The sequence below is a fragment of the Paralichthys olivaceus genome, chromosome 12, assembly GCF_024713975.1.
Source record: "Paralichthys olivaceus isolate ysfri-2021 chromosome 12, ASM2471397v2, whole genome shotgun sequence".
NCBI classification, from domain to species: Eukaryota; Metazoa; Chordata; class Actinopteri; order Pleuronectiformes; family Paralichthyidae; genus Paralichthys; species Paralichthys olivaceus.
The window spans coordinates 23,803,073-23,830,463 of record NC_091104.1 but is presented as its reverse complement, the minus strand read 5'-3'; the positions used below and the strand labels follow the sequence as shown (position 1 = coordinate 23,830,463).

Genomic DNA, 27,391 nt, shown 5'->3' with positions numbered 1-27,391 from the left:
ATAGAAAGTCAGTACATGCTGATGTTACCATGGTGTCCATTTATACATCAAAGGATACACTGGTGATGACAATGAATTCTGGACTTTAAGATAAGTAATTTTTAGGCTGAGAGGAAATCAAATATGGTTCAGAGGTCATGTCAGTGTAGTAGTTCCATCATACCATAACCTTCATCCACACATCTTCAGAAAATAACTTGCTCTTGAGGCTGGTTGGTGAAGTGACTAACTGTAAGCTATGGTATCTGCCAGGCTAACTGCAACACACCATCCAGCCAAGTGGATGTTACACATCTACATCTTTCTCTACTTCTGACTTAACATGAGTCTATATTCCCTTAAAGATGAACTCTGTCAAGGTGGCTAGCTGGTGGTCAATGACACACATTAACATGATATAACATAACACATTCATAACATAAGAACTTCAATTAATTTAATATTTAGAACATTGATAATAAGACAACATGCAAAGTTTTCAATTTGTGATAGACATCTGTATCATTCACTTCTGCATCATCAGATTATATATTTCAATCATCTGCTGAGCTGACCTGTTTCTTCTTGTCTTACACCTTCCATTGTACTGTTGACCCTGTGTTAACTTGCACATGACAAATAAAACTTAAAGTACGATATGTAATAATCATGTGACAGATGTTTAACTCAACTGATCAAATTATATCCACTGATGAAGAAAAAACATTTATTATACTAATACTGTATCATTTTAATCTCCAGTGTAGATTATCTTTATGGTCGCCACATCTTGCTCCTCTGCAGGTTTTGAGTTTGTTAGCTCATCATGTCCCATTGTGAAGAAGCTGGAGTTGACTTTAAGGACCCATTCTGTGATCCTCTGCTCAGTGTAGTACTCATCGTCATCATCGTCCTTCAGCCTCTCCCTGTGACCTATGTCTTCAGATCCCTCAGATTCTGTTTCCATAGCTGAGTCAGTAGAGCAGAAACCTCTTTGTTGCCTTGCTTCACAGAGACTGGCATCATGTTTAACCTTGACTGCCATCGCTGTACAATCGTGACTGGCACCAGGATCATGTGAGTCATTATTCTTCTGACGTAGTGGAGATTCCACTGGTGCCGGAACCAGTGTTGCAGCTGGCTGACCGTCAAAAGACCCTTTCATCAGCCTGCTGTGAAATTCTGGATCGAGGAACACTGCTTTGTTTCCTGCAGCAAGAGCAGCACTGATTTTCTTATATTTGTTAGACTCTTGATTTACTTTCCCACATTGTGTAACCAACATATGAAGCATAGCGTTTTCCTGAATCCTGTTGCCAGTTGGTAAGTTAGGACCATATCCTTTCAGTTTGGCTGACTCCTTTCTGTGTGGAGGTAGAGCAGCAGAACGTTCCACTTTCCCAGAGATGGCTTCTGATCGGCTGATTGGTGGTAAAGTGATGCTTGTTGTTTGTCTTGGTTTAGACAATCCCATGAGACGTTTTGGCCCGGTCAGGACGTGGGCAGTGTTGGCTAATTTTGCAGCAGCTTGGAGATAAATGGATGATTGCATTTTGATGTTTGCAGCGATTGGTCTGCCAATCCGTTGGACACTCATTTCCAAAGGTTTTCTTTGAGTAACATTGAATCCCCATTGTCCGGACCTTCTGCTCCTGCTCAGATCTGACCGTTCCTGCCCGTTGTGAACTTCTTTGTGTGAACTTTTCATAGCTACAGCAGTATGTTGCATCTTCTGTCAGGCAAAGTGCAAATTGCAGCCATGTTTGATGCACTTGGAACCATTTGGCAGTCAACCTTCTTTTATACTGCGTGTCCCTTCCCCGCCCACTCTACACACACAGCCCTGAGCAGTCATCTGATCTGTAACAGTACCCTTTATCAGTGCAAGGACCTAAACCTTTTCCCAGTTGTTGAAGAGCCATACGTACACAACACATGTTAGCCAGTGGTGGAGGTAGATGTTGATGGCTTGATCGCTGATGAAAATGACTTTAATTTACTGGAAGTGTTATTGCTAGCATGGGTCAGATTGACTAAATTTTTTACATTAATCCACCATGTAAAAGAATAAAAAAGTTTTGATGTAAATATACCAATACAATTTATCTTTAAGAGTTAGATGAGAACAACAACGTTACATCTGTGCATGAGCACAAATGTTATGAGTTGATTTATGGAGGTCGAGAACAATGTATTTAATCTCTGCAGAGGAAGAAATTTCCCCAAATTTTTTTGTTTCAAATTAAATGCAAATGCACTTACAGAACAAATCCTCTCTGCATGTCCACCATGTTTGAATTTAGGTCTAAGTTATGTTAAGTTTAGACAGAGCAAACTGGTATAGGTGATTAGGAAAGTAATAAGGTTAGATAGTGAGGTTGAGTTGAGGTAAAGCACTGTCGAAGATGAGGTGTATAAATATATGCCACCTGTTTCCTCTGCCTCTGGCCTTGAAACTAGACAAATCAATGAGCTCATGTTTATTCGTATTGGGGGTCAAGTCACTTTTCTATTCATCCGTCCTGAAACTGGCTGGGCCAATCACAAATATTTATCTAAAATGTGCTGAGTGTGATGTGAAGACTGACAGAGGAGCGCCCAGTGGAAGCAAATAACATGCTGTATGCTGTAGTCTGTTTACATTTTTCTGCCATTCTGCGCTGACACATGTTCTGTTGCTCTGATTTGTGTAGCTCTGCTCTGTAACTGTAGATTACAACCCTTCAAAATTAAAAATATACTGAAACTCTCCAGACCAATGATTGTGTATGAATACAGATGACACATGTCCACTTCGTCCAACTAAATCCAAAATATCTAGAATAAGTGTGCTGGTGATGTCATTTTCAGCCAGCCTCTGCAGTAGTGATCATCTAGTGGAACAGCAGTAGTTAGGTCCCATCAATAGATGCCCTTGACCAATTGTGTCATCTCATTTCTTGAAAATAATCCAAAGTTAGTTTTAAAAACATTCAACTGTTCCTTCACTGTCATTCATTGTCTTGTTGTTTTTGATGCCTTTCACCTGATCTGACCAGATGAAGCCTCCTGTAAAATATTCACCACAGGAGGAACTTGATATGTCTCTACGTATATATGGGACAAGATCGTCAGTCCAGGAAATGACTGCTACGTGCTGCGAACCTAAACCTGAGGTTTCAGTTACAAGTCACGTTTTCTGTTTAAGAGCTATAATCAGTGACTAAATCCACTTCTTTATTCAAATGTGTAGAAGGAAGAGGGGATTATTAACATCTGTAATATACCCAGTGCAGTTGTTGCAGCATACAGTTGGAATGACTGCATGTCAGATGTTAGTACACCCTTAAGAGACCTTAACTGTTCTGACAACTACTGTACACCACAGGATGCCACTTAGTGAAGATTATATCTCTCTCTTCAGTTTGTTTATACAAGTAGTTAACACTGTAAACAATATATCTGAGACAGGCATCGGCTCTAGAGTAGCAGGAGACGTGACTCATGTGAGTGTTCTGGTCTGGTGACACTGTCGACCTCCTGCACAGGCCATGATGAGCTCACTTGTTCCACTGACGGCCAGCGAGAGGTGTGTCAATGTAACAGGAGCAGGGTTCAAAATTCAGATAAAGGTCATGATCTCTGGGTATTGACAGAAAGAAAGGGAGACTAAATGAATACAGTTTGCAAACAGAAGAAGGTGAAACTGGTGGGAGACCCTGGGGTAGACCCTCAACAGGAAAAAGTTGCATTAAAGACAGACGTCTGGACTAATTTGATCTGCTGCCACAGCACAAAATGGATGGATGGATGGAGTCATGGATTTGAATGCTCAAATTGATTCAAATAAACATTATTTAAAGGTACAGTGTGCAGAATTTAGTGATAGCTAAATCGAAATTGCATGTTGCAGCTGAACACCCCTCACCTCACCCTCCCCCTCCAAACATGAAAAAGAACCTGTGGTAGACTTAAGTTGGCATAAAACCTCAAAAGGACTGAATTATGAACTATTTGTGGCAGATTAAAATATATTTTCTTGATATTTGTCTCAACTCACCCAGCAAACAACAAATCAAATTCCAATGTATTTCTATATATTAATAAATGAAAAATTAATGACACAGTCCGACTGAAAATTCTTGTCTGTAAAGACGATAACGGTCAACAAATCTCATAATTTAACATGATTCATGAGCCTGTGGGACTTTAAGAAACACATACCAAAGCATGTCTCTCTCTCTTCCACACAGAGATCAATTATAACAACTATGTTGTAATTATTATTATGAGTGGATCAGCAATGACAGGATATGGAGTAATAATGGACACAAGATGCAATGGGTCTGTATTACTGCTTTACTGGAGGCCGGGTGATTATATGTTGTAGAAGCTTCGTTTTTCAGCTGTTGAATAAACAGTACAACGTATTTAAAGGTCAGAGCTATTCTTAGAAAGTGTGCTATAATTTGGATGTTTAGACTGTTATCACAAGCATGTAGTGATGCACAGTGGAGCCATTAGAGAGACAGCTATAGCATATATTCTAATGTAACATTATTTCTCTGTGTATTACTCCCATGGCTCTTTTTTAAAGCCAGGATGTGAACATTACTATTTGAGCAACTTTGACTCTGTTCAAATGGCACACGTATTTTTCTGTAGAAAAACTAGACCAAGTGAAACTACTACAGTGTGTTACTTTAAACTGTCTCCTCTCAGCGTCCCTGGATCAGGGTTGGGTGGAAAAAAACATTGATATCTTTTTCTAATAGTACCACATCTAGGAACTAGGAAATACTGGGTGGTATACATATGTATCTTTTATAAGGTATTATGCAGTTATATATCAGTGCTTTACAATCACAAGTTACAGTAACAGTATATACTGACAACTGCTGGACACCTGATTTTCAATGTACCAGGATGTGTGCTATTCCTTGGCATGTAAATGTGTACCCTTACTCTTCCAAACCATTACAATCCAGCACAACAATGGCATTAACAGGGGGAAACAAGTAGAAAACAGTTGAGTTGATCCCTGTTTCAAAAATATTTTTTTGTGTGTAAATGTACTATAGATATTGCAGAATGAATGTATTTGCATGCACTGTATATTGGTATTATTTATTTATTGTGTTCACTTAGCTTTACTTAACATTAGAATGGTGGAAGACACAAATTATTGACACGTATTATTTTGTCTTGTTTGTATTTCAAACAATTACCACCACAAAGGTGTTATCACATTCCTGCACATCTACAGTTAATTGAAATCTCAAGTTGTTTTAGAATTGAATGAAATCTCCACAGATTGTCATGCAATACTTTACTTTCATCAACGGAGGGCAGTATTTACCTGCCATGTAAAGGGCCATGAACCGCAGAGAAGCATTAAACACAGTAATCAGGTTGTATTCATTAGAAAATCCAGTCTTTTACTGTGTTCATTTAGCTTGTAAGGTCAGGTACATATCAGGTCAGGGAGCTTTACATTGAGGTTGTCAGGTTTGCAGCAAAGGATGCTGTGAAAAAAGGGGCGAGATAACACGGACAAAGATGGAGAAGCCAATGATGCAATACTTTTTATGCAATCATGCATCACCTTTATATCAATAAAGACAGATACAGGTATATTAGGGTTGATTTTGCCTGTGCATCCTTCATTATCTTTGCATTTTCATTCATCCTATTTATAACGTACATATTTCCACTTCTGCTCAGACACAACTTTATTTTAATATCGATGCCCCTCATCAGAGAGATAAACGATGATAACAGTGATGGATGTTCCTCGGCACGGTCGCATCTCCTCCGTCTGTAATTAACTGCGCTTCCTAAATGGGGTCAGTCCCAGTCGCAGGGCGACTGCGCATGCGCACACCGTCGCCTCCTTGTCTCGTCAGTGCCATAGCAACCAGAGCAGGCATCGGCTCAACATGGTGAGTGCTCGCGTGTTGTCGATCATCGTGTCGGTGCCACTGCGTGTTTCTGCTGTAGATATTATATCCGACATAACGCGGAGGCTTCGCGTGTGAGAGGCGCAGCTCGACGGTGCTGTCGCTGTGAGTTAATGCGAGCTAACTTTAATTAGCCGCTTAGCTAACCATACTTGTCAGTGAAGGTAGCGTTACATTTCGTGGCTAACGATTCCTCTGACTCTGGGTGCCCGTGTGTGTCATGGGGCTCCGGTCCTTTCTAAATGAGGGGTGAAGTGGACCAGTAAGACTGGATGCTCACTCGGAATGAAGAGTGAAGCAGCTGAAGACTCTGGAAAGAAAATGACAGTGGGACAGTTTATAGTGTGAGCCTTGAGTTCAGTGGAAGGACGTGTGTTGGATCCTGTTGCTAGCGGGTCCACAGTGATCATCACAGAGTAACTCAGCCTCTTCCTGTCTCGTTTAACCCTTTCATACACAAGCTCCTCAAACCCCTTTCACATGGGTCAACAAGGACCCATTTCCTGTGTTGTGTCATGCAAGGCTGGGTGATTCTTTTCTAGCTTTTTCTTCTTTCTTCATTTAGCAGAAGGCTATAAGAACACTCATCTTCTGTCATCAAAATAGCCTTTGATGAGTCTTCCTCTCTTCTTCATTAGAGCTGGATGTACAAGACACACTCACAACTCCAGTTTGATCCTGTGAAACACGACGGCTTCAGAGTTTACAGACTCAATACCAACAAAATCACTTTCCGCATTCTGTTCTTCATACTGCATCTTTATTAACATGTCACAGTCTGAAATGATTGTGACCAGCCATATTAACACTCTGGATTTAAAAAAAATAATAATCTAAAGCATATTTTCAAATGTGTATCAATAAGTCTTTTACATACTGTTATATTTCAAGTTTTATTTCCTTGATCTAGCAATGGTTAGCTAGCCAGAAAAGAAGCCATGTATATCAAAGGATTAATGCCATGTTAATGTCTCCAGGCCAAAGCAACAACTGTGAAAGAAGCACTGGCCAAATGGGTGAGTGACAAACACACACAGCTACAAAAACACACACTGAATACCATGAGACTGTGAAACACATTTACAGTATTATTTAACATGCTGTAACACATTTATTTCACAGACAGTAGTATATCTATTATTATTCATCATACTGCAACACATTTACAGTATTATTTATTATTATAGTATGTGGCAGGGAAATTGTTACTCATACACCCTTTTAATACCTTTAGTATTGTGTGTGACAAGATGTCTTGTGTAATCTGGGTGTAATACTGAAAAGCTTCTATTGTACTTCAAGCTATTTGGTTTGACTGCACATTAAAGAACTTTCTCTGTCACAGACCATGTTTTAATACACTCATATCTTTAAGTAAGGACAAATATTAAATATTTGGTATTTCTGTTCAAGTACATATACTGCAAGCTCAATGTTTAGTTGCATAATTGTAACATGCTTGTTGTAATGGTATTCTCTCTCTCTTGCGGATGTGCATGTGCATGTGTGTGTGTATGAACAGGAGGAAACGTCTGGGGAGAAAGTGAGCGATGCCACAGCAATAAAGCTGTATGGTCAGGTTCCCCCTATAGAGAAGATGGATGCTTCTCTCTCCACACTCACCAACTGCGAGTGAGTCCTGCAGTAATACGACAACAATTCAGTTTGATGTGTTTAGTGTGTTCTAAAGCAAGGGAGGAGTAGACATTCTTTGAAATTTTATCTTTTTAATTTCTAAACCAACAAACTCCTAGTTTGAATGTGAAGCAATGGAATTATCCCACTTGAGCTCATTAATTGGAGTTCACATCTGAAAACGGCATGCGTGGAAAACTGTGATTTGATCCCACTGTCATCTAACATTAAAGCTAAGACAGGATATTGTGGTTTCACCTCAAACTACACTTCCATGTTGTTTTCACCCTGGTTTAATTCCCCTGAAACCAAACTATCCGTGTCACTCAAACAGGGATAGTTGTATTAGTTCCGACATAATTTGCCAAATCAATAGACCCATTTGATGAGTGGCCCAAACTTCATTCATGCAAATCTGATAGCAGTCAATTCAAATGATGATTTCATATTCAGTACGCCATCCCTATACCCACAGAACGTGTAAATGTGCATATCTCAGTGCATGAACTGTATATTGAGTTGTCTTGACTGTAGATCAGTCAAGAGGAAGCAACTAAGCCAAAAATTGAGTAAAAACTGCTTCAGTCACTAAAATCAGACGTACATATCATCTTCGAAATACCTGAGAAATGATCTGTACCGTATCCCACACAGAAAACTGTCTCTGTCCACAAACTGCATAGAGAAAATAACCAACCTAAATGGCCTGAGTGAGTACCGACTTTATAAATACACAAATTCACAAACACAAACTCTGCTCATGCATGGTAAAGATGTGTTGTAATCTGGTATTTTATTGTTTCCCTTCAGAGAACCTGAGAATATTGTCATTAGGAAGAAATAACATAAAGGCACTAACTGGGCTGGTAAGTTACTGTTTTACTGTTTCATTATTTCCCTCTTTTACTAATTTCCTTATTTTGGTTTTCATTTCTTTCTTGTCACTGTTTATTTCACTTTCACTTTTTTAGTTTGAGAAATGGTTACAACTGAGGGATGGGTGATATAGCCTCAAAATTATATCACGATATTTCAAGGAAATGTGCGATAATGATATGTATGACGATATAGAAAGAAAAACTATTATCTGTGATTGCAGCATGTTTGGGCTTGTGGAGTTGTTGTGCACTCTAAGGAACGTAAATGTGTCGTTGCGTTGCTATATCACTAATATCGCGATATGACACTTTTTTATCATGTGCAGTTATATTATATATTATATATTTATACCAGTATTATCGTGGTATGATATGGCACGGCCCTATTACACATGCTAAATAGATACTTTGAATGTACATGATATTGCATCCATTGTGTGTCTGTGCTGTGTGTGCGCGCAGGAGGCAGTAGGAGACACACTGGAAGAGTTGTGGATCTCCTATAACTTGATAGAAAAACTGAAGGGAATCCAGTGCATGAAGAACCTGAAAATCCTCTACATATCCAACAACCTGGTGAAGGAATGGGGTAAGCTCAGTCAGAAATAGAGGATATGTCAGATATCAGCCTTCTATTCCTTCCACTGTGTGTAGCTGTCATCTTAAACCTTTTTAATCTGGAAGCACAAAACTGTTTATATTGAATATAATCCTTATCAGAATTGAAGGTGTGACACAATGCCAAATGCTTAATTCAGAGCAGTAAAGGTTTTTCAATTTAAGAGTAACCTTATTCGTTAAAGTTTGCACTCTTCAATTAGTTGATGATGAGGATGTCTTTTCTGTTTCATGTAGGAGAGTTTGTGAGGCTAGCTGAGCTACCGTGCCTTGCAGACCTGGTGTTTGTTGGAAATCCCCTGGAGGAGAAGCATTCAACTGAGGGAACTTGGATGGATGAAGCTTCTAAAAGGCTTCCTAACCTGAAGAAACTAGATGGTAAGAGTGTTTCAGGGATAATTACCTCGCTCATAACGTATAACTAACCATTCCACGAGATTTCAGGGTATGATGCATAAGACTGTAATCATTTCTAATGATTTTCAACAATAACTAAAATGAATTGCCAGCATAGCCCAGAGAGTTTTTTGTCAAGGCATAGAGCATGAAAACATGAAAATCTAATACTAAATGAAAATGAAAGCATATTAACTTAACAAGATGGGGAAGATCTTTAAGGAAAGATATTGTTTTCCCATGATTGAAACCATCTTGGAAAATAGATGATCATTTTTTTCATGAGAATAAAGACTTGTAAACGTAACTAAAATTGCTAAATTTGAGATTTAATGTCTTTTCATGTTCTTTCAAGGAACCCCAGTCATTAAACAGGAAGCGGAAGAAGGAGATGAAGAAAGCTGAGAAGCATGAAGTTCTACAAAGTTACAAGCTCCTAAGAGTTTTCCCCTGGAATCTATTTTGTACGTCATTGGTTTTGTATGGTTTGTCATGTTGCTGTTCTTTATATAAAATGTGATTCTTACAACAGCAAACCTGTTGAAGATCAAGAAGCACAACAACATTTACAAATACAAATACACAGAATGTGTATAATTGAAAATAAGAAAGGGTTTTTAAGACAGGAAAAGCACATATCTTAATGTTATTTACAACTTTAGCATTATGATTCGGTTTTTTGCTAATCCTTCAAAACAAAAAGAATTTCAAAGCTTATATTTCATAGTATCCTTGATTTTATATACATCAACCCTTATAGACAGAAGTAAAGCACAGCATAGCACACACATTAGTGAACCTGACTGTTCTCAGTTCATAACACGTCCACAGAGAAAAGGCCAGTCACAAACACCGTTAAGATGGATTATTGTTCTTCATTTACATGTCATTTTGTATCAACGACATGACATTTCCAGCAAATAGTTGCATCTTGCTATGGTACCATTACCTAAACAGCACACAGTGTTTTCTTAGTTATCTGAATTCAGGATTAGTTAAAAATTGATTTTACTCAGGTAGTAAGTAGCAGCATTAAAACAGAAGGTTAAATTTGTGTCTACTCCATTTCTAATGGTGACCATCTAAACTTACATGATCAAAACATCCACTGTTTCGTATGGTACTGTGTTGTTTGACATCTGGCTTTATACTGTAATACTGTGGTCACACATATATGTCTAAATGTGAGTGTATTCTGCTCTAACATGAGCATGCATTGTAATAACAAATAGTGTTTATTATTTTGAAGGGCAAAAAAGGGCAATGTTTTAAATGTATTTTCATGTTTAAATTATTATATAGGACATGTTTCTACTTAAAGTTATGAGATGTTTATGATTTTAAATGACTTTGATATTTTTAAATAAATGCTTTTTATGCAACATAAGGTCTTCTCAGTCTCACTTGAAACATTACAATAATCCTATCAATCTGTTCACATGTAATAGCATTTAAGGGATATAACAATTTTGTAATTTAGAATAGATAGCTTTGTCTGTGAGTTATTCATATTTAGTTTTATTGACATAACTTAGATACAAAATACATTCAAGAAATGTTGAGAAAGAAACCGGTAATGGTTTCTGTGAAAACCACACTCAGATAGAACCAAAATAAATAAACGAATACTACATTTTCTAAATCACATATTAGTACATAACTGAAAAATAAGAGGGAGGAAAATATAGACCAATGAAAAGTAAGTCCCGCCCATCTTTTTCTGAATTACCTTTATGATTGGCTAAGTTAAACTTCCGTTTCTTTCGCTGTCCTGGCAACGGCCTCACACGCGGAAGTTGTCATCGGCGCGAAAAACAACTGAAGCTCAAAGCGGAAGGAACTGAGGACCAGTTACCGGGACCGAGTCCACAGCTGAGGGGACGGAAACCTGCCGCGTGTCTGTAGTGTGTCTGTAGTGTGTCTGTAGTGTGTCTGTAGTGTGTCTGTGTTGGTTGTAATGCAGCGGAGTAAGGCGTCTGTGAGTGTGGAGGTGAAGCAGGTGATCGGGGCTCTGTGCAGGCTGCTGGCGGCCGCCGGGCTGGACTCTGTCCCAGCACCTGAGACCTTCAGACGGGCCAAATTCAGTGGTGGAGCCGAGGTGGTGCGTTTCTGTTGCTGTTGTCGCTGCTGGAATAACTGGAACACATGTCCTCTTATACTGTACCTATAAGGAACACTAATGATACTTCTACTTCCGTTCTGCTGCTCTTCTACAATTTAGAGAGAATTATTCTACTTTTTACTAAACTACATTTCTTTTGCAGCAACTACTAGTTATTTCGTAGAGAATAATTTTACATTCAAAACTATATAATCGCTTTATATGCAACAAATTGTACACACATGTGTATTTAATGTTATAGCCAGAGTCATGATAATGCAGTATTCACTACAGTTATATTTTATTCTGATGTGTTCTAGGAAGGTCAGTTTTGGAAGCTCCTCGCCAACATCCTCCAGAGAACTGGTATTGTTTCCTCTGAAGACAGCTCACAGATAAGAGGAGGTCAGGAACATGTTTCTTTTGTTACATTATTATTTGTCCCGGACTGACGTGATGTCCATGTCATCTGGATTGGTTCAGTTTGAAAACGCAGCATGTTTGTTTGGCCAAACTCTTTATTCACTTGTTAAGTGAGAATATCGTGATATATTATATATTATATACAATTGATTAATACGATTGTATGGAAATTGTAACCATATCAACATATGAAATGACCAAAGTCATGCTCAGTACATTGAGATGTGTTCTTCAGACAAAATGTCAAACCAAATCTGATGTTGCTAAAGGAAGCCTAAGGCCACTTTGTCATGATTTTACAACTGCTCAGTCTTGGAAACCATATGCAAGGAAATAATTCAGCGAGCATTAACGGGTCAGACACATGGGATTTAAACTCAGAACACATAGATGTATCTACACGTTTCTAAAATACAGATTAAGCTTTTTGATATTAAGCTTTTTACAATTAAGAGCTTTGGCGAGAGGGTGGATTGGAGGGGTGGGATGTACCAGTTGTATATTTTCAAAGTAAAGCCTGCTCTGGCTTGCATCTCCTGGATTACCAGCCCTAGCATTAGGGCGAGAGGGACTTACAAGGCTTTTTGACAAAATTTGATGTAATTAATCTATATCTGTAGAAACCTGGGAAACTAAATAGAATTTCCAATACAGTTCTTTGGGTTTGAACAAGGCTCGTCTATACAGTCAACATATGAGAATGTTTTATTATTTTATAATATTTGTATAGATTTGTCCATGTTGTGACTTATTTGACTTTACTTCACACACCATCATGAATATACCTGTTGGGACTTTGTGACACTAAATAAAACAAATGCAGTGCTGCTCCCTCATCTTAACTGAGAAGCAATTGAAACTACTTAGAGTGACTTTCTGAGTTACAGTATGTGTTTTCCTCTGTGTATAGACTCGGAGCACAGGAAGCTGGTGGCTGCCGGCCTCTGGCAGACTGGTTACCATGCTGACTGGATGTGTGGGAGGGAGGCGGGAGAAGATGAGGAGGGGAAGAGTTTGTCCAGCAGAGATCTTCTGCTGGCCCTGGGCTGGCTGCTCGCTACAGGAACACTAGAGAAACTGCTGACACAGAGAGTTCAGCAACTGGACAAAACCCTTCTCACATCTCTACCTGTAAGTAGAACTGTATACTGTAACACCATCCCAGTATATCTGTAAACCCAAGTCTGTATTTACACATTTTCAAATCTCCACCTCTGTTTGTTAGGTGAATACTCAGGTCTCTCATGAGCTCCAGTTAGACTTGACCTCCCTGAGGAGACTTCAGTGGCTCGTTGGCTATCTGAGACACCAGAGGCGGATCCTGCTGTCCATGATAGAAGAGCGCGCCCAGTTACTTCATGCTGTGAGACAATCCTCTTTTCCAAGTTACTGCTCCATTTTTTTCCAGCAAAACGTTCAGAGTTCATCACATTACCCTCACAAACAATAGCCAATGTGCATTCAAGAGCTTTGGACCTCGATAACTTAAACTCCCCATGTGACAGAATTAGCTCATTAACAGTCTTCTATCAATAAATTCCTTTGGCCACATTTCTTTCTAAGTTCTTTCATTGACATAATCATAAAAGTCATAGTGACTCTCTTTTCAGGATAACGTTATATTGTGTGTCCATAAGCCTTTACAATAAAGGGAATAAGCACCAAACCAAACAATGTGGGCTTTTAAGGTTAATTATAATATCTATTAAAGGTACTGATCTAAAACTCTTAACTTCTCAGGTTTTTTCTGCCGGTCTCCCCTCAGCTGTATCTACCTCCTCCGATGTCAGTTCTAGGGCACTGAAGGATGTAAGTGTGGTTTGTTTGTTGTTATATAATTACTAATACTATGTTCTTGTGATTTATAGTCAGATACCTAAATATATATACTTATTTTCTTTTAATTTACTTATGTTTGGTATTAGTAATTGTGTATTTATTGAAACAAGTCCATGTAATATGTTTGAATCTGTCGGTAGACCATCGCCTACTATTTAAAGCTATGGTTGACAGGCAACACTTTGAAAACATGCAACAGACATCAATGTAGATATTAAAATGTTATTCTGCTAAATATTTCTTTATATTACTAAACAAAATGTTGATTTTCACAGCCATGAGTGAGTCTACTTACTTTTTTAACCAGGAGTCTTTTTCAACCAGTTGCCGTACTGTGTATTATAAGGTGTGTATTTTTTCTAGGACTGTGTTTGTATGAAGCATCTGTGTGACCTCCTGGAAACATATCTGAACTGGAAACAGGTGGAGAAAGTCTTCTGGACCTGGATGGTGAGTTAAACACATCAACACAGGAAAACAAGAGCAGAATTCAACACAGCAGTGGTTTTCTGACATTGCGCTTTGATGGACAAAAAAACAGGTGCACATTCCTTGATGTATCTTGCTGAAACAAAATCATAGAAAAATTGTACATCTGCACTAATGGGGCTGGTTCACTGAAATGTTTTCTTTCATAACCCAGGCAACAGTTTCTCCACACAGTGTCCTACCATATGGTAGCCATGTGTGCCAGGAAATGTGATGCTATCCATGTGTGTGTGTGTTATGTGCAGGACAGTGTGGTGGACTGCCATCTGACAGAACCTGTTGTTAAGACGTCTGTACATACACCCCATGTGTGTCACCACAGAAACCAGGGACGAGAGAAATTGGACGACATGCTATCGAGACTGCCCACAGCACAGGTGTGAAACACACACATTGTTTATTCCTACACAGATCATTACCCAATGCTTTTGAACAGATCCTTGCTGAACACAGTTACTGCTGAAAGTGAAAGCCTATGAACAGAGGCAGACTTAACCATTAGGCAAAGGTCGGCAATTGCCTTCGGCCCCGAATTACCAGGGGCCCCATAATGAACTTATTGATAAGTTAATATACTTTTTCGTTAAGTAATCATTTCTTTCTAAATCCATTTGCTAAAACGGCATCAGAATGCCTATATTTCACAAGTAACTAGTGTCCTTGCAACCCCCCTTTACAATGGACTATTCCATGAGCGTGACCACAGAGGAGATTCAGGGTGTAAACAGCCTGACGAGAAGTGTTGCACCAGTTCACACCTAAAAAGAACTCGTTCACTTCATACAGATGAAAATTAACACGTTCATGTTCATTTGTTCTGTTTTTTATTGGGATTTTATAGATGATGATCATGTGTTTAGTAATGAATCGATGGTGTCTGATCATGAATCTGTGTCGCTCCAGTCACTTAAACACTGAGTCCTGTGTGTCGCCTCTCATGTTGTACTAAGCGCACACATTATGTGGTTATTTTTCATGATGTTTAAAGGCAGTCTGATAAACTCTGGAATCAAACAGACACTGAGTCACTTCATGTCCTGACCAGGTCCTGATAACTAGTGATGACGGTTTATTAGTTACAGTGAGAGCAGGTCAGAGTGGAGGAGGAAACAGAAACTCCAGCTCGACACAAACCAACAGCAGCTTCTGCTCTGATCATGAAGAAGCTGATCACTGAGCAGCTGTGACCAGAGGAACTCTGTGTTTCACTGTTTCCACTCTTCTTCAACAAAGTATCTTACTTCTTCATGAACGTAGCTCATGAAGAGGTCAGCTCTGAACGTAGCTCTGACCTAGTTTAACATAAAGAATTCAAAAGGAGGGAAATATAGAGATATACAGGGCTCCAGACTAACTAAGGCTACTAGCTAGAGTGCGCTTAGTGCACATCATTCAGTACATTGAGATTATGCAGAGATCTGTAAGGAACGTCAAGGGCAGATTTAAATCTTGGTAAAGCTTGAGTTGACAAGAGGCCAAATAATTACAACACTGTGTCATCCACATACAAATGGAAATTAAAAGTCTGTTGAAAGTGATTATAGTGTTTAGGTCGATGTAAATAGTGAAGGACCCAGCACATACCCTTGCAAGAACATGTGGATGAATTTGTGCATACGCACTGTTTGTGAATGAGGCCCAATGTTATGATCATATAATTACACTCATGTGCTTCTACGCTGTGTAATGTTTGTCCCAGAAAGGACCATGGAGATGTAGAGGGGAAACTGAGGACAGAAGAGGAGAGAGGTTGCAGGATGGATTGGACACCTCCTCTCTCTTGTGTCGCCCCTCGCAGGCCTACAGAGTCAGGCTCCAGGATGAGAGGCCGGTCAGCGACCACATCTCCACAGCAGAGAGGCTCCATGACAGCACCAAGGCTCCAGACACATTCCCAGCATCTCAGGCTGCACAGCTGCTTCTTCAGACCGAGGCTCTGCTGCTGGAGCGGAGGGACAGGCAGAGACTGGCCAACAGGATGCAGCTGCAGGAAATGATTGGTGAACTGGAAGGACTGGTGTTGATACCACCTTAGTTTTCATTGAATGATGAGATTTTAAGGACCTGTCTATGAGATATTCTTTTCAGCATTAATAATAGAATATATATATATATGTCTGTGTACAGTGCCATCAGGTGTAATTAGCCTAGCTAAATTTAAAGGTTAGAAGGGGAAACTTTGTGTCCACACTGAAGCCAAAACATCTTGGACATGTGTGCTGCCATCTTGTGCTGGAGATGATCAACTTATCAGATAAACGCACTTAAACCTACATCCGTGTAGTAAGAACTACCTAAAAAGACAGATTCTCTTTAATAAACATTATTTTGCATGTGATAAGTTGGGAGTGAAATTTCTTGAATTTCCCAAATTGCTAACATGGATTTATGGCAGCTAGCAGGGGATCATCCAGATGTTTTGGCTTCCCTTTTGGAGAGACGTCATCCAATATTTTTGTTTTATTGTAATGGAGGAAACAGCTGGCCTGGCTCTGTCCAAGATTGAAACAATATGGAAGCAAAAACGCCTAAAGGTCACTAAATCTCATGTTTCTCAATTGTTCTATAAAACAGAAATGTAAATGTCAAAGTTTTAGGGGGAGGGGACCTGAGTTTTACAGTGAAAACAGTGAGTTGTAAGAATATGGCAGGTGTTTTAATCTGCTTCTAGATAAGGTCCAGTTTAAATCAGACCAATTGATAAAAGTTCACAGACCCTCGGACCTTGGCTTAAAACGTGGAAATGACCTTGTTTCATGTGGAATATGAATGTCGGGGCTTGCGGACACTTGGATGACACTACATGAGCAGTATGGATGCATGTTTTTTCTGTTTTTTTTATTAGTCTGAAGAAGAACTCACCATTCGAGTTGACGTTGATTTGGATTCTGCTGCAACAAAGTTTACCCCTGAAACTCCAGAAGTGTTTTGTGGATTAGAACACTTCCTTCCATCGGCACAGTGTTGTGAACATTTGTAAATTTAAAGGCTATTGTTGGTGCGCATGCGTAGCACTGAAAACTTCAGTCCACGCCCACCTGTTGTGGGCCACACCTCGGTCTCACCTTGAGTATAAATTGGCCTGAAACTAATCGCCGGTTCCCACTTTGCTTCATCGAGCCCGGAAAAAACTCTCCACGATGTCATTCGACGGATCCAGAGTTTGCCCGGTCTGCCAAACGGCGCCCACAATGCCTTTCGACCTGCACGGCCGCTGTGAGTCGTGCCTGGGACCGGAGTTCGTTGGAGAGGCGCTGACACCCCAAGCAGTGTACCCCTACTGCCATCCCCTTACTGCGGTGGAGGAGGCTGCTCCCGCCGCCTATGGAATCCCTGGGCTGACCATCTCACCCAACACCTGCTTACCGGCCATAGGCTCTCTTCTCCGTGATCTGCCGGGGATAATTGAGAAGGCTACCACCTACAAGAATCCACCTGTTCCTCCGGCACAGGGTCCCGCTCCAGCCGACGACATATTGGGGCTCCCCGCTTCTGCCCGACGCGACCCTGTCTGGCCCCGCTTCCCTGCCATCAAAGCCTTCCAGTCCGGAGCTGCGGCGGAGCCCGGGAAACTGAAGGCGCCGGTGTCTACCTACGCTCCGATCACTAAAGTGGAGGACTTTTCGGAGCACGGCTTCCCTCCCGTACCCCCCCTGGAACCCAGCCTGTGTGCCATGTTTGGGGTCAGATGCAACCCGCTCGGAGGACGGCGACCTACTCCTCCCTCCGCCGCAGACCAGATGATCACGAGACATTCAGACCGGTCTCATAAGTGCGCTGTGCAAGCATCGGCAGCGGCCAACAACATTGCTTTGCTAGCGTTCTCCTTATCCAGGCTAGCTACCGAACCTGATCTCCTGCCGCCCGATCGGGCAGAGGAACTCGGTGACGCCTCCAAAACAATCCTCACCCTCTGCGCTTCTGTCGCCGCCGCCACCGCCCGCATCGCAGCTTGGCAGACGATGATCCACCGGAGCGTCTGGCTCGGCCTCTCATCTTTGCCTGATGCTTTAAAGCAGGAGCTCCTGGATGCCCCCATCAGCCCGGACGGGCTGTTCGGGCCCCACCACCAGTCTGCGGTCGACCATATGCTGAAAGCGTCCGAGGAGGCAGAAAAGATCGGTGTGCACATGGCCCGGTCCCAACCTGTTACACACCCAAAACACTCCAATGATCACAAGCACCGGTACCGCCGGGATCACCGACAGAGGCAGAGATGTCCTGACCCGGCACCGTCTAGCCCTCCTCCACCTCAGCCATCGCCTCCAGCTGCACAGCAGGCACCATGATGGGGGAACCGAAACCTCCTTGTGGACGGGTCCTGACCAAACCCTCCCCAGTAGCCACCGAGGGAGCAGGGACGGAGACAATGACGGGATGGGGAGGAGGGTTGTATGTTAAACAAGTGTTTTTGATATGTTACCCGTTTTGAAATAAAACGTAAAAATCACCTGAAGGGCAATTATTCCTCATAAACACAGTTTGATCGGATGACCCAGCTGCAGCTGTCACACGCACACCCTCAGGCCGTGTGAGCCGACCCCCGTTAACCTCTCGGTTGACAAGCTGCACGGACTCACGTCACTAAGTCAGTATTCTCTGTCCCACACACACACACAAGCTCATGTCATCAAGTGTGATCATGAGCCCACGAGAGCCGTGTGGACAGCACACTGTCTGCGCTCAGGGCCGCCAGAGCCTCTTACACATCCTAATGGACCGCTGGTGTGTAGATAAGAGTCTGGATCCCAGTGCGTCTCCCCTGTCTCACGTGCTGTCATCCCTCCAGCTTTTAAAGGATGGTTAAATCACACCTTACATTTTTGGTGACAGATCAGTGTTTAGTCATCCCCCGATGAAGCGTTTCCTGAGAGGCGTAAGGAGAAACAGGCCGGTGTCACGTTCCTTAGCCGCTCAGTGGGATCGGCGCTGGTTTTACGCGCACTGGTGAAAGCTCCATTTGAACCTTTGGACCAGATTCCGCTTAAGTTTCTGTCAGTCAAAACGGCTCTGCTGTTGGCACTGACATCTGCAGAGAGAGTCAGTGACTTATCTGCTCTCTCTGTGGCTCCTTCTTGTCTCCGGATTCAAGGAGACTCGGCTATTTTGCGCCCTAACCCGGCTTTTGCGCCTAAGAACACCTCAAGCTCCTTCAGATCGAGAATGATCTCACAACTCAGAGGAAGAAGCCACGTCTCATCTCCTGTGCCCAGTACGCGCGCTGTCCTGCTACGCTTGCGCGCACTGCCGTGGTGCGACATTCACAGCGCATGTTCGTCCACTCCAGAGAACACTCACAGGGATGGACCCCCACAGAGCATCAGAGCGCACTCCACCAGAGGAACAGGGGAATGTCCACCTTTGCGCTCTGCACGGGGAATGACAGTGGAAGACATCTGCACCGCAGCTTCCTGGTCTTCACCATGCTCTTTCATCCGTTTTTATCTGCGGGATGTCTCCCGTTTCTCCATGCCTCACTTACTTGAGTGTTTTGTCAGAGTGATGGATATTGGATGTTTCTGTTGTGCGCTCTACCTGTCCTCTGTCCTCGCTGGACTGTTACTGTGCATAACTTTCGTCTGCCACTAATCACAGCAGTATGCGTCATTTGTCCCCAGCCTCATCCCATCATAGAGAATGATTACATATTCTTATGCTGTGCCATGCCGGCATGGTGCTATATGATGCGTCATTACGCATAAAGCAGTGTGTCTGATAATGGATGAATGGTTATTAAAGTAGATGTGTTTATGATAGTGGTACTGTATAGACCCAGTGAGGCATGGACTACGTCGTGCTTTCCCCTTTAGGCCACTAGCAGTAGCATAAGGGACAAAGCCTATACTCATAAAATCATAGTCAAACACAAGCTACAACCATCAGAAACATTATTTACATCTTTATTCATTAAATTGAATAACATCAACTTATTCTCACATTTCTGAAGTGTTCATTTGGCAATAAATAAAATAACTAAATAAATTAATAACCTAAGGAATGGTAATGAATCAGGTTTCTATGTCTTTAAATGTGTCCTGACCCTTAATGTGTGGTATGTTGACTGAGCGACCAATCATTCAGAGACTTGGTGCATCCCTTTTAAAAGGCATGTTGCCAGTGTACAGTACAGACGGTTGCTTTTCTTTTTTTTTTAGGAGCTGTAAGAACTGAATGATCATGAAGAATTCACCACCAGTAATTTCTGCATGTAGGAGTTGAGCCACTTCTGTCTCTCCATGGAGGTGAGGAGCTTGCTCTTCTCTCTGAAAGCAGCATCATCAGCCACCACCATGTTCCTCTTCACCATCCCGGCTCCCTGAGATGACCATTCAGCAGGCCACACCTTTTCTATTCTGTCGGCACACAGACACATGACCAGGAGATTAGCGACCAGAAACCAATACAGGTACCACTTTCTTTTGTTTATTCTTAGTAATTAAAAATAAATTAAATAAATAAAAAAGTAAAAAAAACATCCATAAAACTAAAACCTTTTTAGAAGTATTTTGATTTCCATTTACAAAAGCAACCCAAACTGAGAACATAACTACTATTTGATTGGAGTCAAAACTGTGGCTGCTTGGACATAGTTTAGAAAGGAAAATGTATAAGGTCCCACAATACAACTTTTACAACATGAAACAGTAATTAAAACTGATTTCTAATCACATTAATAAAGATCCTGTTGTATTTAGGTAAGAGTCTGCTGGAACACAATGTCCTCGCTAATTGGGGAAACATTTGGAGCCAGGAACCCCTCTACAGTTGGCTGTCCAGTTAAACTGTGTAACCCAGCAACGCGTGCCTAGTTTGACACTCTGGGAAATGTGAAATTAGATTTCTTATTTAGAGTTAGATGAGAGCATTATCAATCTCATGTATGTCTATGGAGCTAGAGACAGGACATGGTTAACTTAGTTTAGCATCAAGACTTAAAATGCAGGGTAACGAGTAAACTGTTGTCCAATGGTAAAAAAAGTAGACTTCTAAAGTTATGAACATGTTTTGTCTGGATCATTCTGGAGAATCTATTTGTCATTGTATTTCAAAGAAATTCAAAATTTGCAGAGTATTAACAGATGCATCCTTCAGGTCAGTCAACAGGTGAAATTATAACAAAATAGCAATCAGAACATTACTTATCACAATAATGAATATGTCACTGTGTATATTGCAGTTTATTATAATATTTTGAATTTTAGTAATTCTTTCTTACTGTGAAACTAGAGTTTTAGTGTCATGACATGATAGATGTAAATGTCAGTTGACAGACAGCTATATAAACAGGAGACTCTACCAAATCCATGAGTAGAGTTTTGTACTGATCTGCCACATCAGTATAACAGTTGTTGTCTTAGGTTGCAGAGGATCACTGTACTTTTTGAGTAGTTCATTGGTATCAGTGTTATTTTGTAATGTCTTTAAACATCCATTTTTAGCAGTTAAGTATTCATTAGTTTTATATGATGGGAACATAACTGTAGTATTTTCCCTCACTATACAGTTACCCTGCCTCTGTCCTCTCTGGGTCAAAGAGCCACGCCTCCTTCATCAGCCCTGCCTTGCTGTCAGCTGCTGCTCCGAGGCTGGGCGTTGACATCATCTGAATGCTCCAATCACGAAGAGAGATGGAAGGGTACAGGATGTCCCGGTCGTGTCGTTCAGTTCCCACTGAGTCGTCAGCACTTCTGGAACCAGATAAAATGACACCGACCCATTTTTGGGATCTTGGGATCCAAAAAGTGCAGCAAAGAAAGTAAACGATGTGGTGTAAGTTCCATTCTGTAGCTTCCATTAGAAAAATATAAATAAATGGGGAAAATGTTTGATTTTCATTCAGGTATGCTAACGTATTAGTTGATCTAGTGAGTAACAACCTGAGAGGTAGTCGAGGCTGAGGGAAGCCGGATGTCACCAAGGTCATACCCAAAATACATAGCAACAGGAAGGACATGCGGGTTAGAGCAGGCTCAACACAGGCTTCAGACATCCTAAAAATGAAAGACAGTTAAATAGTAAATTTAATATTAACATGCTCTGTATATGTGAACTGAGCTGTGTCCTTATAATAAAGTGATATAAACACATACATAAGCTGCTGTTTGACAGTTGTCTATGTTCGGCCAACTTCAGTTTTGCTGTTCTAACCTATAGGTAAAAAGAATACATTTATTTTTTATGTTGTAAATTTCCCAGTCCCTGGAACTTTCACTCTGGATATTAGTCTGAATGGAAAACTGAATAGAAATAGAGTGTTTTTGAGTACCTTTGTCTTATTTCATTTAATTAAAGTCAAACTGTGACATGATGGGTGTACTGTATATTTAATTATAAAGTCTAACGATGGATTACAAACCTTTTGTAAACATAAATTAAGATTATCAATGTTTTCAAAAGTAGATAATTTCTCATATTGAAATGATGGATATGTCACTAACATGTATTTTAATTAATTCTGTTGTTTCAAGTGTTTTATTTTGAAGCATGATAAAACACATGGCGCGCTTAAGTTTCTCTTTATAAAAATAAACAAAATGTTCATGGGTCAAAGGAAAAATAGGATTTCAAAATGATAATAATATCGTGTGTCTAACATCACTTGCACAATGTTCTTACATGTGTTGGTTCCTTCTGTGTCATGAGAGAGTTTGTCAAAAATTCTCAAACTCCTTTAAGTTTTTAAATCAGATTCCCTTGAGGTGAAATGTGTCAATCACTTCTAAATGTCAGGAGCTCTTAATGTTCCAAAATAAAGTTTCTTTTTTTGAAGTGATAAAAATAATTAAGCAAAATGTAATTATCCAAGAGATCTTCAATGATCCTCTGATTGATACACATACAATTCTCTTCCAAGACGGGTTTGTTTTTGTACATATTATATTTTACACATTAACAGTACAGAGTAAAAAATCCCCGAAAGATGTCATCACATCTGTTTTCCACTCAATGCTTTAAAAAAGATAACATCAGGTTGCTCATCCGACAAAGATGTTGGGACCTAAAAGGGCCAGAAATGTTCATTCTGCTCTGAGGACCCATACATACGCTGCTCCTGACAGCTCAGGTTTGTTTTGTGGTGTGTAAACATTTTTAAGAACCAGCAACAGATATCGTAAAGACATTGTGGTCCAATACAAAGCCTGTACTGGACAACAACTGTTGAAGGTCTATATTTTATACATCAAGTTCATGTCTAACTGGAACCATTCATCATCACAGTCAATAATCACACATATTTGTCTTTGCAGACTCCTAAAAATCGAATATATATATTCTATATCTTGAGTCACCCAAACGAAATAATATACGGACAGTCCAACATGCCAGAAGTAAAATTGGCTTCTTGGCAAGCTGTTGCTTATACAGAGTTGGTCCATTTGCAGACAGTGAGCTGGTTTCTTACCTTATCTTCTCTGATGAACGCGTTGGTCTGTTTGTCAATTGTTTGCACCAGCGAGCAGCGAATCTGAGTTGGGCTTCAAAGGTTAGAGGTCAGCCATCATCCAAGCCCAGAACCACCACCTAAGGAAAACACCAACCACAACAGCAGGAATTACTCTCTCCAGGCAGGTAACTTATTTGTTTGTTGCTCCCTTTGGACCATTTATTTCTAATTTCTGAACTTTGGATAAAAACGGGTTCGTCTCCTTTTCGTGTTGTTTCTACGACAGGGATTGAAAACATCCAGTTTCTTGCCTGACATACTTATATACCCTGGACTGTAGTGTGTTAACCCCCATCCCCCAAACCCACCCACACATATACACAAGCTCACACACCCCTCACCAGATCAAACCAACTCTGAGTTTGCATTTGAGGGAGCGAGAGGAAAACCCTCGACCCTCGCGTTGTTAGCTTGTTAGTGTCCCGTTTCAAAGATTCTTGGTCATTGTGCTGTGGTAGAGAGCCCAGCAGCTTATTACTGAAAATCATTATAGTGTGTACGTGTTTGTTTTTGTGTGTGTGGGTGTGCATGTGTGTGTGTGTGTGTGTGTGTGTGTGTGTGCGTGTGCGTGTGTGCGTGCATGCGAGTTCATTCACAACCTGTGTTAGCGCACAGGACTATAGTCCACTTTGTCTGCACAGAAAACGAATATCAATACAGATTGAGAAAGACCTAATATTAATTTGTGTAGCATTAAAAAATATATTGCATGCAAAATGTATTTATGATCTTGGTAGGCAATTGGGAGATGGTTGAAAAAAGAACATGTCATTTTGTGGAGTGGATCTGTACAAAGGGGCAGATCCAGGAACTTGTATCACTTTCTTTGGCATTGTGAAAGTCTGTTTCTTCTTTTTCTCAGGTTTGACTGAGGGAATACTTTATGGATCTGAATGAAAAAAAAATCTTGCATATTCAAGGGACTGTTTATGAGTGTGTACTAGTTTGGGGACTGTGGAAAAACACCACTGATGTTCACAACATCCCTGAATGAAAAGGCCCTGGAGTAGTATATTTTTATCCCTGTCCATGCGCTTGTTATTTTATTCATTTGTTTGTTTGTAAGCTAGACAGATTACCGTGTAACTTGGTGGAAGAATGCAGTATAAGGGTCAGGGAAGAACACTTTGAATATTGGTGAAGATCCAGATTAGGATCAAGACAGGGCTTTATTTTAAATGTTCACTGATTTCCCAGTGAATTGAAATAATAAGCCTGTTTAGGGAAGTGATATCTATGAGTGTGTGAAATGCAGCTTGATTGAATTTAAGGGCTCTGTTGAGTGTCATTCTAGTTTTCTATCTGCAGTGTTCATCAGACATAATGAAATCCTTTGTGAGCATAACTCACACTGAGTTTCAACTGAATTATGTGACCCCCAAATTTGAAATGTTCACTTGGACTTAAGGACATGCAACCGTAACCTTTTGTGTGAGGCATCCACAGTGAGGGTTTTGACTTAGTCCTGCTTAATGTTCACATCTATTACAGATCACACCCTGTCATTTTGGAAAGCTAAAACGCCCATGCGGAAGTTAGATTAAATAACGAAGGACCACAGGGAATATTTCATCCTCCTTTGTATTTGTGAAGATGAAGAGCCTGTAAATTGGTGCAGCAGGATTCAACAGTATTTTATTTAGTAAATTACCTTTACATACATCACTACAATGTATAAAGATATATTCAAAGCGGTTTTGAGCAGCTCTTCAGGGCCCCTCAATTCTCAGTTACACCTACAATGCTCTAACTGGCTCAGTAGTTTTTTTTTCAGTGGGGGGAACAGCAGTCAGTGAACACATCATATCTGTTGGATTGTATATGTGTGATTTCGAGGTTTGACACCAGGGGCCTGTACTATTGAAGAGAGATCAACATAAACAGGATATGTTTTCATCTGGCTTCACCTTATCTCATATCTGCCGTCCTGATAAGCTGTACTACGAAGATGGTCATCATCTTTGTGTGTGTGTGTGTGTGTGTGTGCATGTGCTCATGAATGTGTGTGTGTGAGTGTGTGTGTGTGTGTCTAGGGCAGGCCTACGGTGCTGATGACTTCCTGTCAGTAATGATCTACGTCTTGTCCAGATCCAATCTGTCCCTACAGATGGATATTGAATACATGGTGGAGCTGATGGTCTCAGGATGAATTTCGATCTTTAAAGTATAAGGTAAACAGTAAATAAAATGAGGTATTTTATTAAGGTTATTACTAACTTTTTTTTACTGTGATGTTAAGTTATAATCGTGAAAATATTGAATAGTAACTGGATGACTTTATAAATAAAGGAGTTTCTCATCATGTTATTCTGATCTGCAGTGACAGAATAAAACAGTAACAGCATCGACACTGTCAGGTATTATTATCTTCAAACGTATCCTCTGAAGTAAGACAGGGCTCGAGAGGAAAAGATTCCTGCAGAAATCAGTTTGTAAAAATGTGCTCTTGCTTCTCTGTGGCAGGTTGACACTTGTTTGGTGGTAGTAGGCCACAACTTCTCATAAAGACACTTTGTTTGTCATGATGGCGAAATTCTCAATCTCCAAACTTCAGCTTTACAGGAAGTGATTAAAAAATGGAAGTGTCCATTGACCTTTGTATATTCGATACTTTGCCCCTGGGTCATTAATCACTGTCTTCATGCGTGGATGCCTCCTGTAATGGAGACAAGACAAAAGGTGTAGTGGAGCTGGGGCAGTTTGTTAGCACACAGGAAGCTTGTTACCATTTAAGGACCTCATTATGGCTCATGTTGGAAATGATGCTGCCGGACAGGAAGCAGCTGGTCCTAACAATGGCTCGGAAACTCTCTGATTTTAAAGAGCATAACAAGCTTCAGACTCAAAGCCCGGGTCACCTCGCACTTCTCATGTCCTCATCAGAAACACTGCCGGTGCATGTCTCCACGCTCAACAATGTTTCTACCTGACTTAAAAGCAATGAGAGAATTCTGGAGTGAATCATGGTGTTACTGACACGCCCCTGAGCATCGTCGTCACCATCCATTTCTGCACTATATAAAATAGTTGTAAACAACGTGGTATAAAAGGTTTAACATTATTGTCTGACTACGTCTTAAGCAGAGACTATAGATTAACAACATAACAGCCTTCCAAAAGTGAAGCCAAAACATCTGGATCACCCCCTGGCAGCTGGTTGCAGTATATGCCATAAACCCCACCTCATCCATGTTAAAGAATGGGACATGGTATGAATCTTTCTGAGTTGGTTTCTGTTATTTTAGGTAGTTCTTATCACAGTGATGTACGTTGAAGTGTTCATGTTTCCAGTAAGTTTGGTTTTTCATTAGTTATTTGATGCTATAAAAACTGTTTGGAATGTCATGATTGATTGAATCACGACTGGTCGAATATTCCACTCCACTCCACGATCACCAATGCGTGAACGTGTCAACATTTTTATACAATGTGGATTGAGGGCACATTGAGGTCGGAATTCAAAATTACACTTTCATGTTAGGACTTCTCCAGCTAGTATTCATTTCCCATTCTGCTCAGCTAATTAAGGGGGGGGGTGAAGAAAAAAAGTTCTCTCCAAGATTTTCATGCTCTTTTCTGTGACATTATTTTGTTTCTGTGACATTTTTTAATCTCAAAATCCTCCTCTGTACCTTTTTAAGGATGTTTT

At 40.6% G+C, this 27,391-nt stretch overlaps 3 protein-coding genes across 5 annotated transcripts; 2 read left to right on the top strand and 1 right to left on the bottom strand.

Annotated features, from left to right (window-relative positions):
• The first annotated feature begins 1,197 nt into the window (after window positions 1-1,197).
• On the top strand, window positions 1,198-10,832 carry dnal1 (dynein, axonemal, light chain 1). 3 transcript variants are annotated; one of them, XM_069535276.1, is made up of 8 exons: window positions 1,198-1,302; window positions 6,896-6,934; window positions 7,441-7,550; window positions 8,208-8,263; window positions 8,364-8,419; window positions 8,894-9,020; window positions 9,287-9,427; window positions 9,801-10,832. In XM_069535276.1, the coding sequence occupies exons 3-8, from the start codon at window positions 7,516-7,518 to the stop codon at window positions 9,848-9,850; spliced, it is 465 nt and encodes a 154-aa protein (XP_069391377.1). In that variant the 5' UTR covers window positions 1,198-1,302; window positions 6,896-6,934; window positions 7,441-7,515; the 3' UTR covers window positions 9,851-10,832. The 3 variants fall into 3 exon arrangements, with proteins under 3 accessions (XP_069391377.1, XP_069391375.1, XP_069391376.1); XM_069535274.1 differs by lacking the exon at window positions 1,198-1,302 and adding an exon at window positions 5,815-5,900; XM_069535275.1 differs by lacking the exon at window positions 1,198-1,302 and adding an exon at window positions 5,909-6,023.
• A 389-nt stretch (window positions 10,833-11,221) lies between these two features.
• On the top strand, window positions 11,222-21,935 carry tedc1 (tubulin epsilon and delta complex 1). The gene is made up of 9 exons (XM_020084585.2): window positions 11,222-11,546; window positions 11,867-11,951; window positions 12,880-13,100; window positions 13,195-13,332; window positions 13,710-13,778; window positions 14,172-14,258; window positions 14,543-14,674; window positions 15,997-20,703; window positions 21,802-21,935. The coding sequence occupies exons 1-8, from the start codon at window positions 11,403-11,405 to the stop codon at window positions 16,330-16,332; spliced, it is 1,212 nt and encodes a 403-aa protein (XP_019940144.2). The 5' UTR covers window positions 11,222-11,402; the 3' UTR covers window positions 16,333-20,703; window positions 21,802-21,935.
• pth2 (parathyroid hormone 2) lies at window positions 20,473-23,956 on the bottom strand. Its single transcript, XM_020084590.2, has 4 exons — window positions 23,701-23,956; window positions 22,175-22,288; window positions 21,806-21,985; window positions 20,473-20,650 (listed from the first exon to the last, which is right to left on the bottom strand). The coding sequence occupies exons 2-4, from the start codon at window positions 22,285-22,287 to the stop codon at window positions 20,473-20,475; spliced, it is 471 nt and encodes a 156-aa protein (XP_019940149.2). The 5' UTR covers window position 22,288; window positions 23,701-23,956.
• Between the last annotated feature and the right edge of the window lie 3,435 nt (window positions 23,957-27,391).

Excerpts from the sequence above, each read along its gene's own strand:
- dnal1 (XM_069535274.1), top strand. Across the intron at positions 7,551-8,207 it reads TCCACACTCACCAACTGCGA|AAAACTGTCTCTGTCCACAA; the intron begins GTGAGTCCTGCA and ends TATCCCACACAG. Across the intron at positions 9,021-9,286 it reads CAACCTGGTGAAGGAATGGG|GAGAGTTTGTGAGGCTAGCT; the intron begins GTAAGCTCAGTC and ends TGTTTCATGTAG.
- pth2 (XM_020084590.2), bottom strand. The coding sequence starts at position 22,287 with ATGTCTGAAGCCTGTGTTGAGCCTGCTCTAACCCGCATGTCCTTCCTG. Across the intron at positions 21,986-22,174 it reads CAGCCTCGACTACCTCTCAG|AAGTGCTGACGACTCAGTGG; the intron begins GTTGTTACTCAC and ends ATCTGGTTCCAG. Across the intron at positions 20,651-21,805 it reads CCAGAGAGGACAGAGGCAGG|AATAGAAAAGGTGTGGCCTG; the intron begins GTAACTGTATAG and ends GTGTGCCGACAG.
- tedc1 (XM_020084585.2), top strand. The coding sequence starts at position 11,403 with ATGCAGCGGAGTAAGGCGTCTGTGAGTGTGGAGGTGAAGCAGGTGATC. Across the intron at positions 13,333-13,709 it reads GCGCCCAGTTACTTCATGCT|GTTTTTTCTGCCGGTCTCCC; the intron begins GTGAGACAATCC and ends TTAACTTCTCAG. Across the intron at positions 14,259-14,542 it reads AAGTCTTCTGGACCTGGATG|GACAGTGTGGTGGACTGCCA; the intron begins GTGAGTTAAACA and ends TGTTATGTGCAG.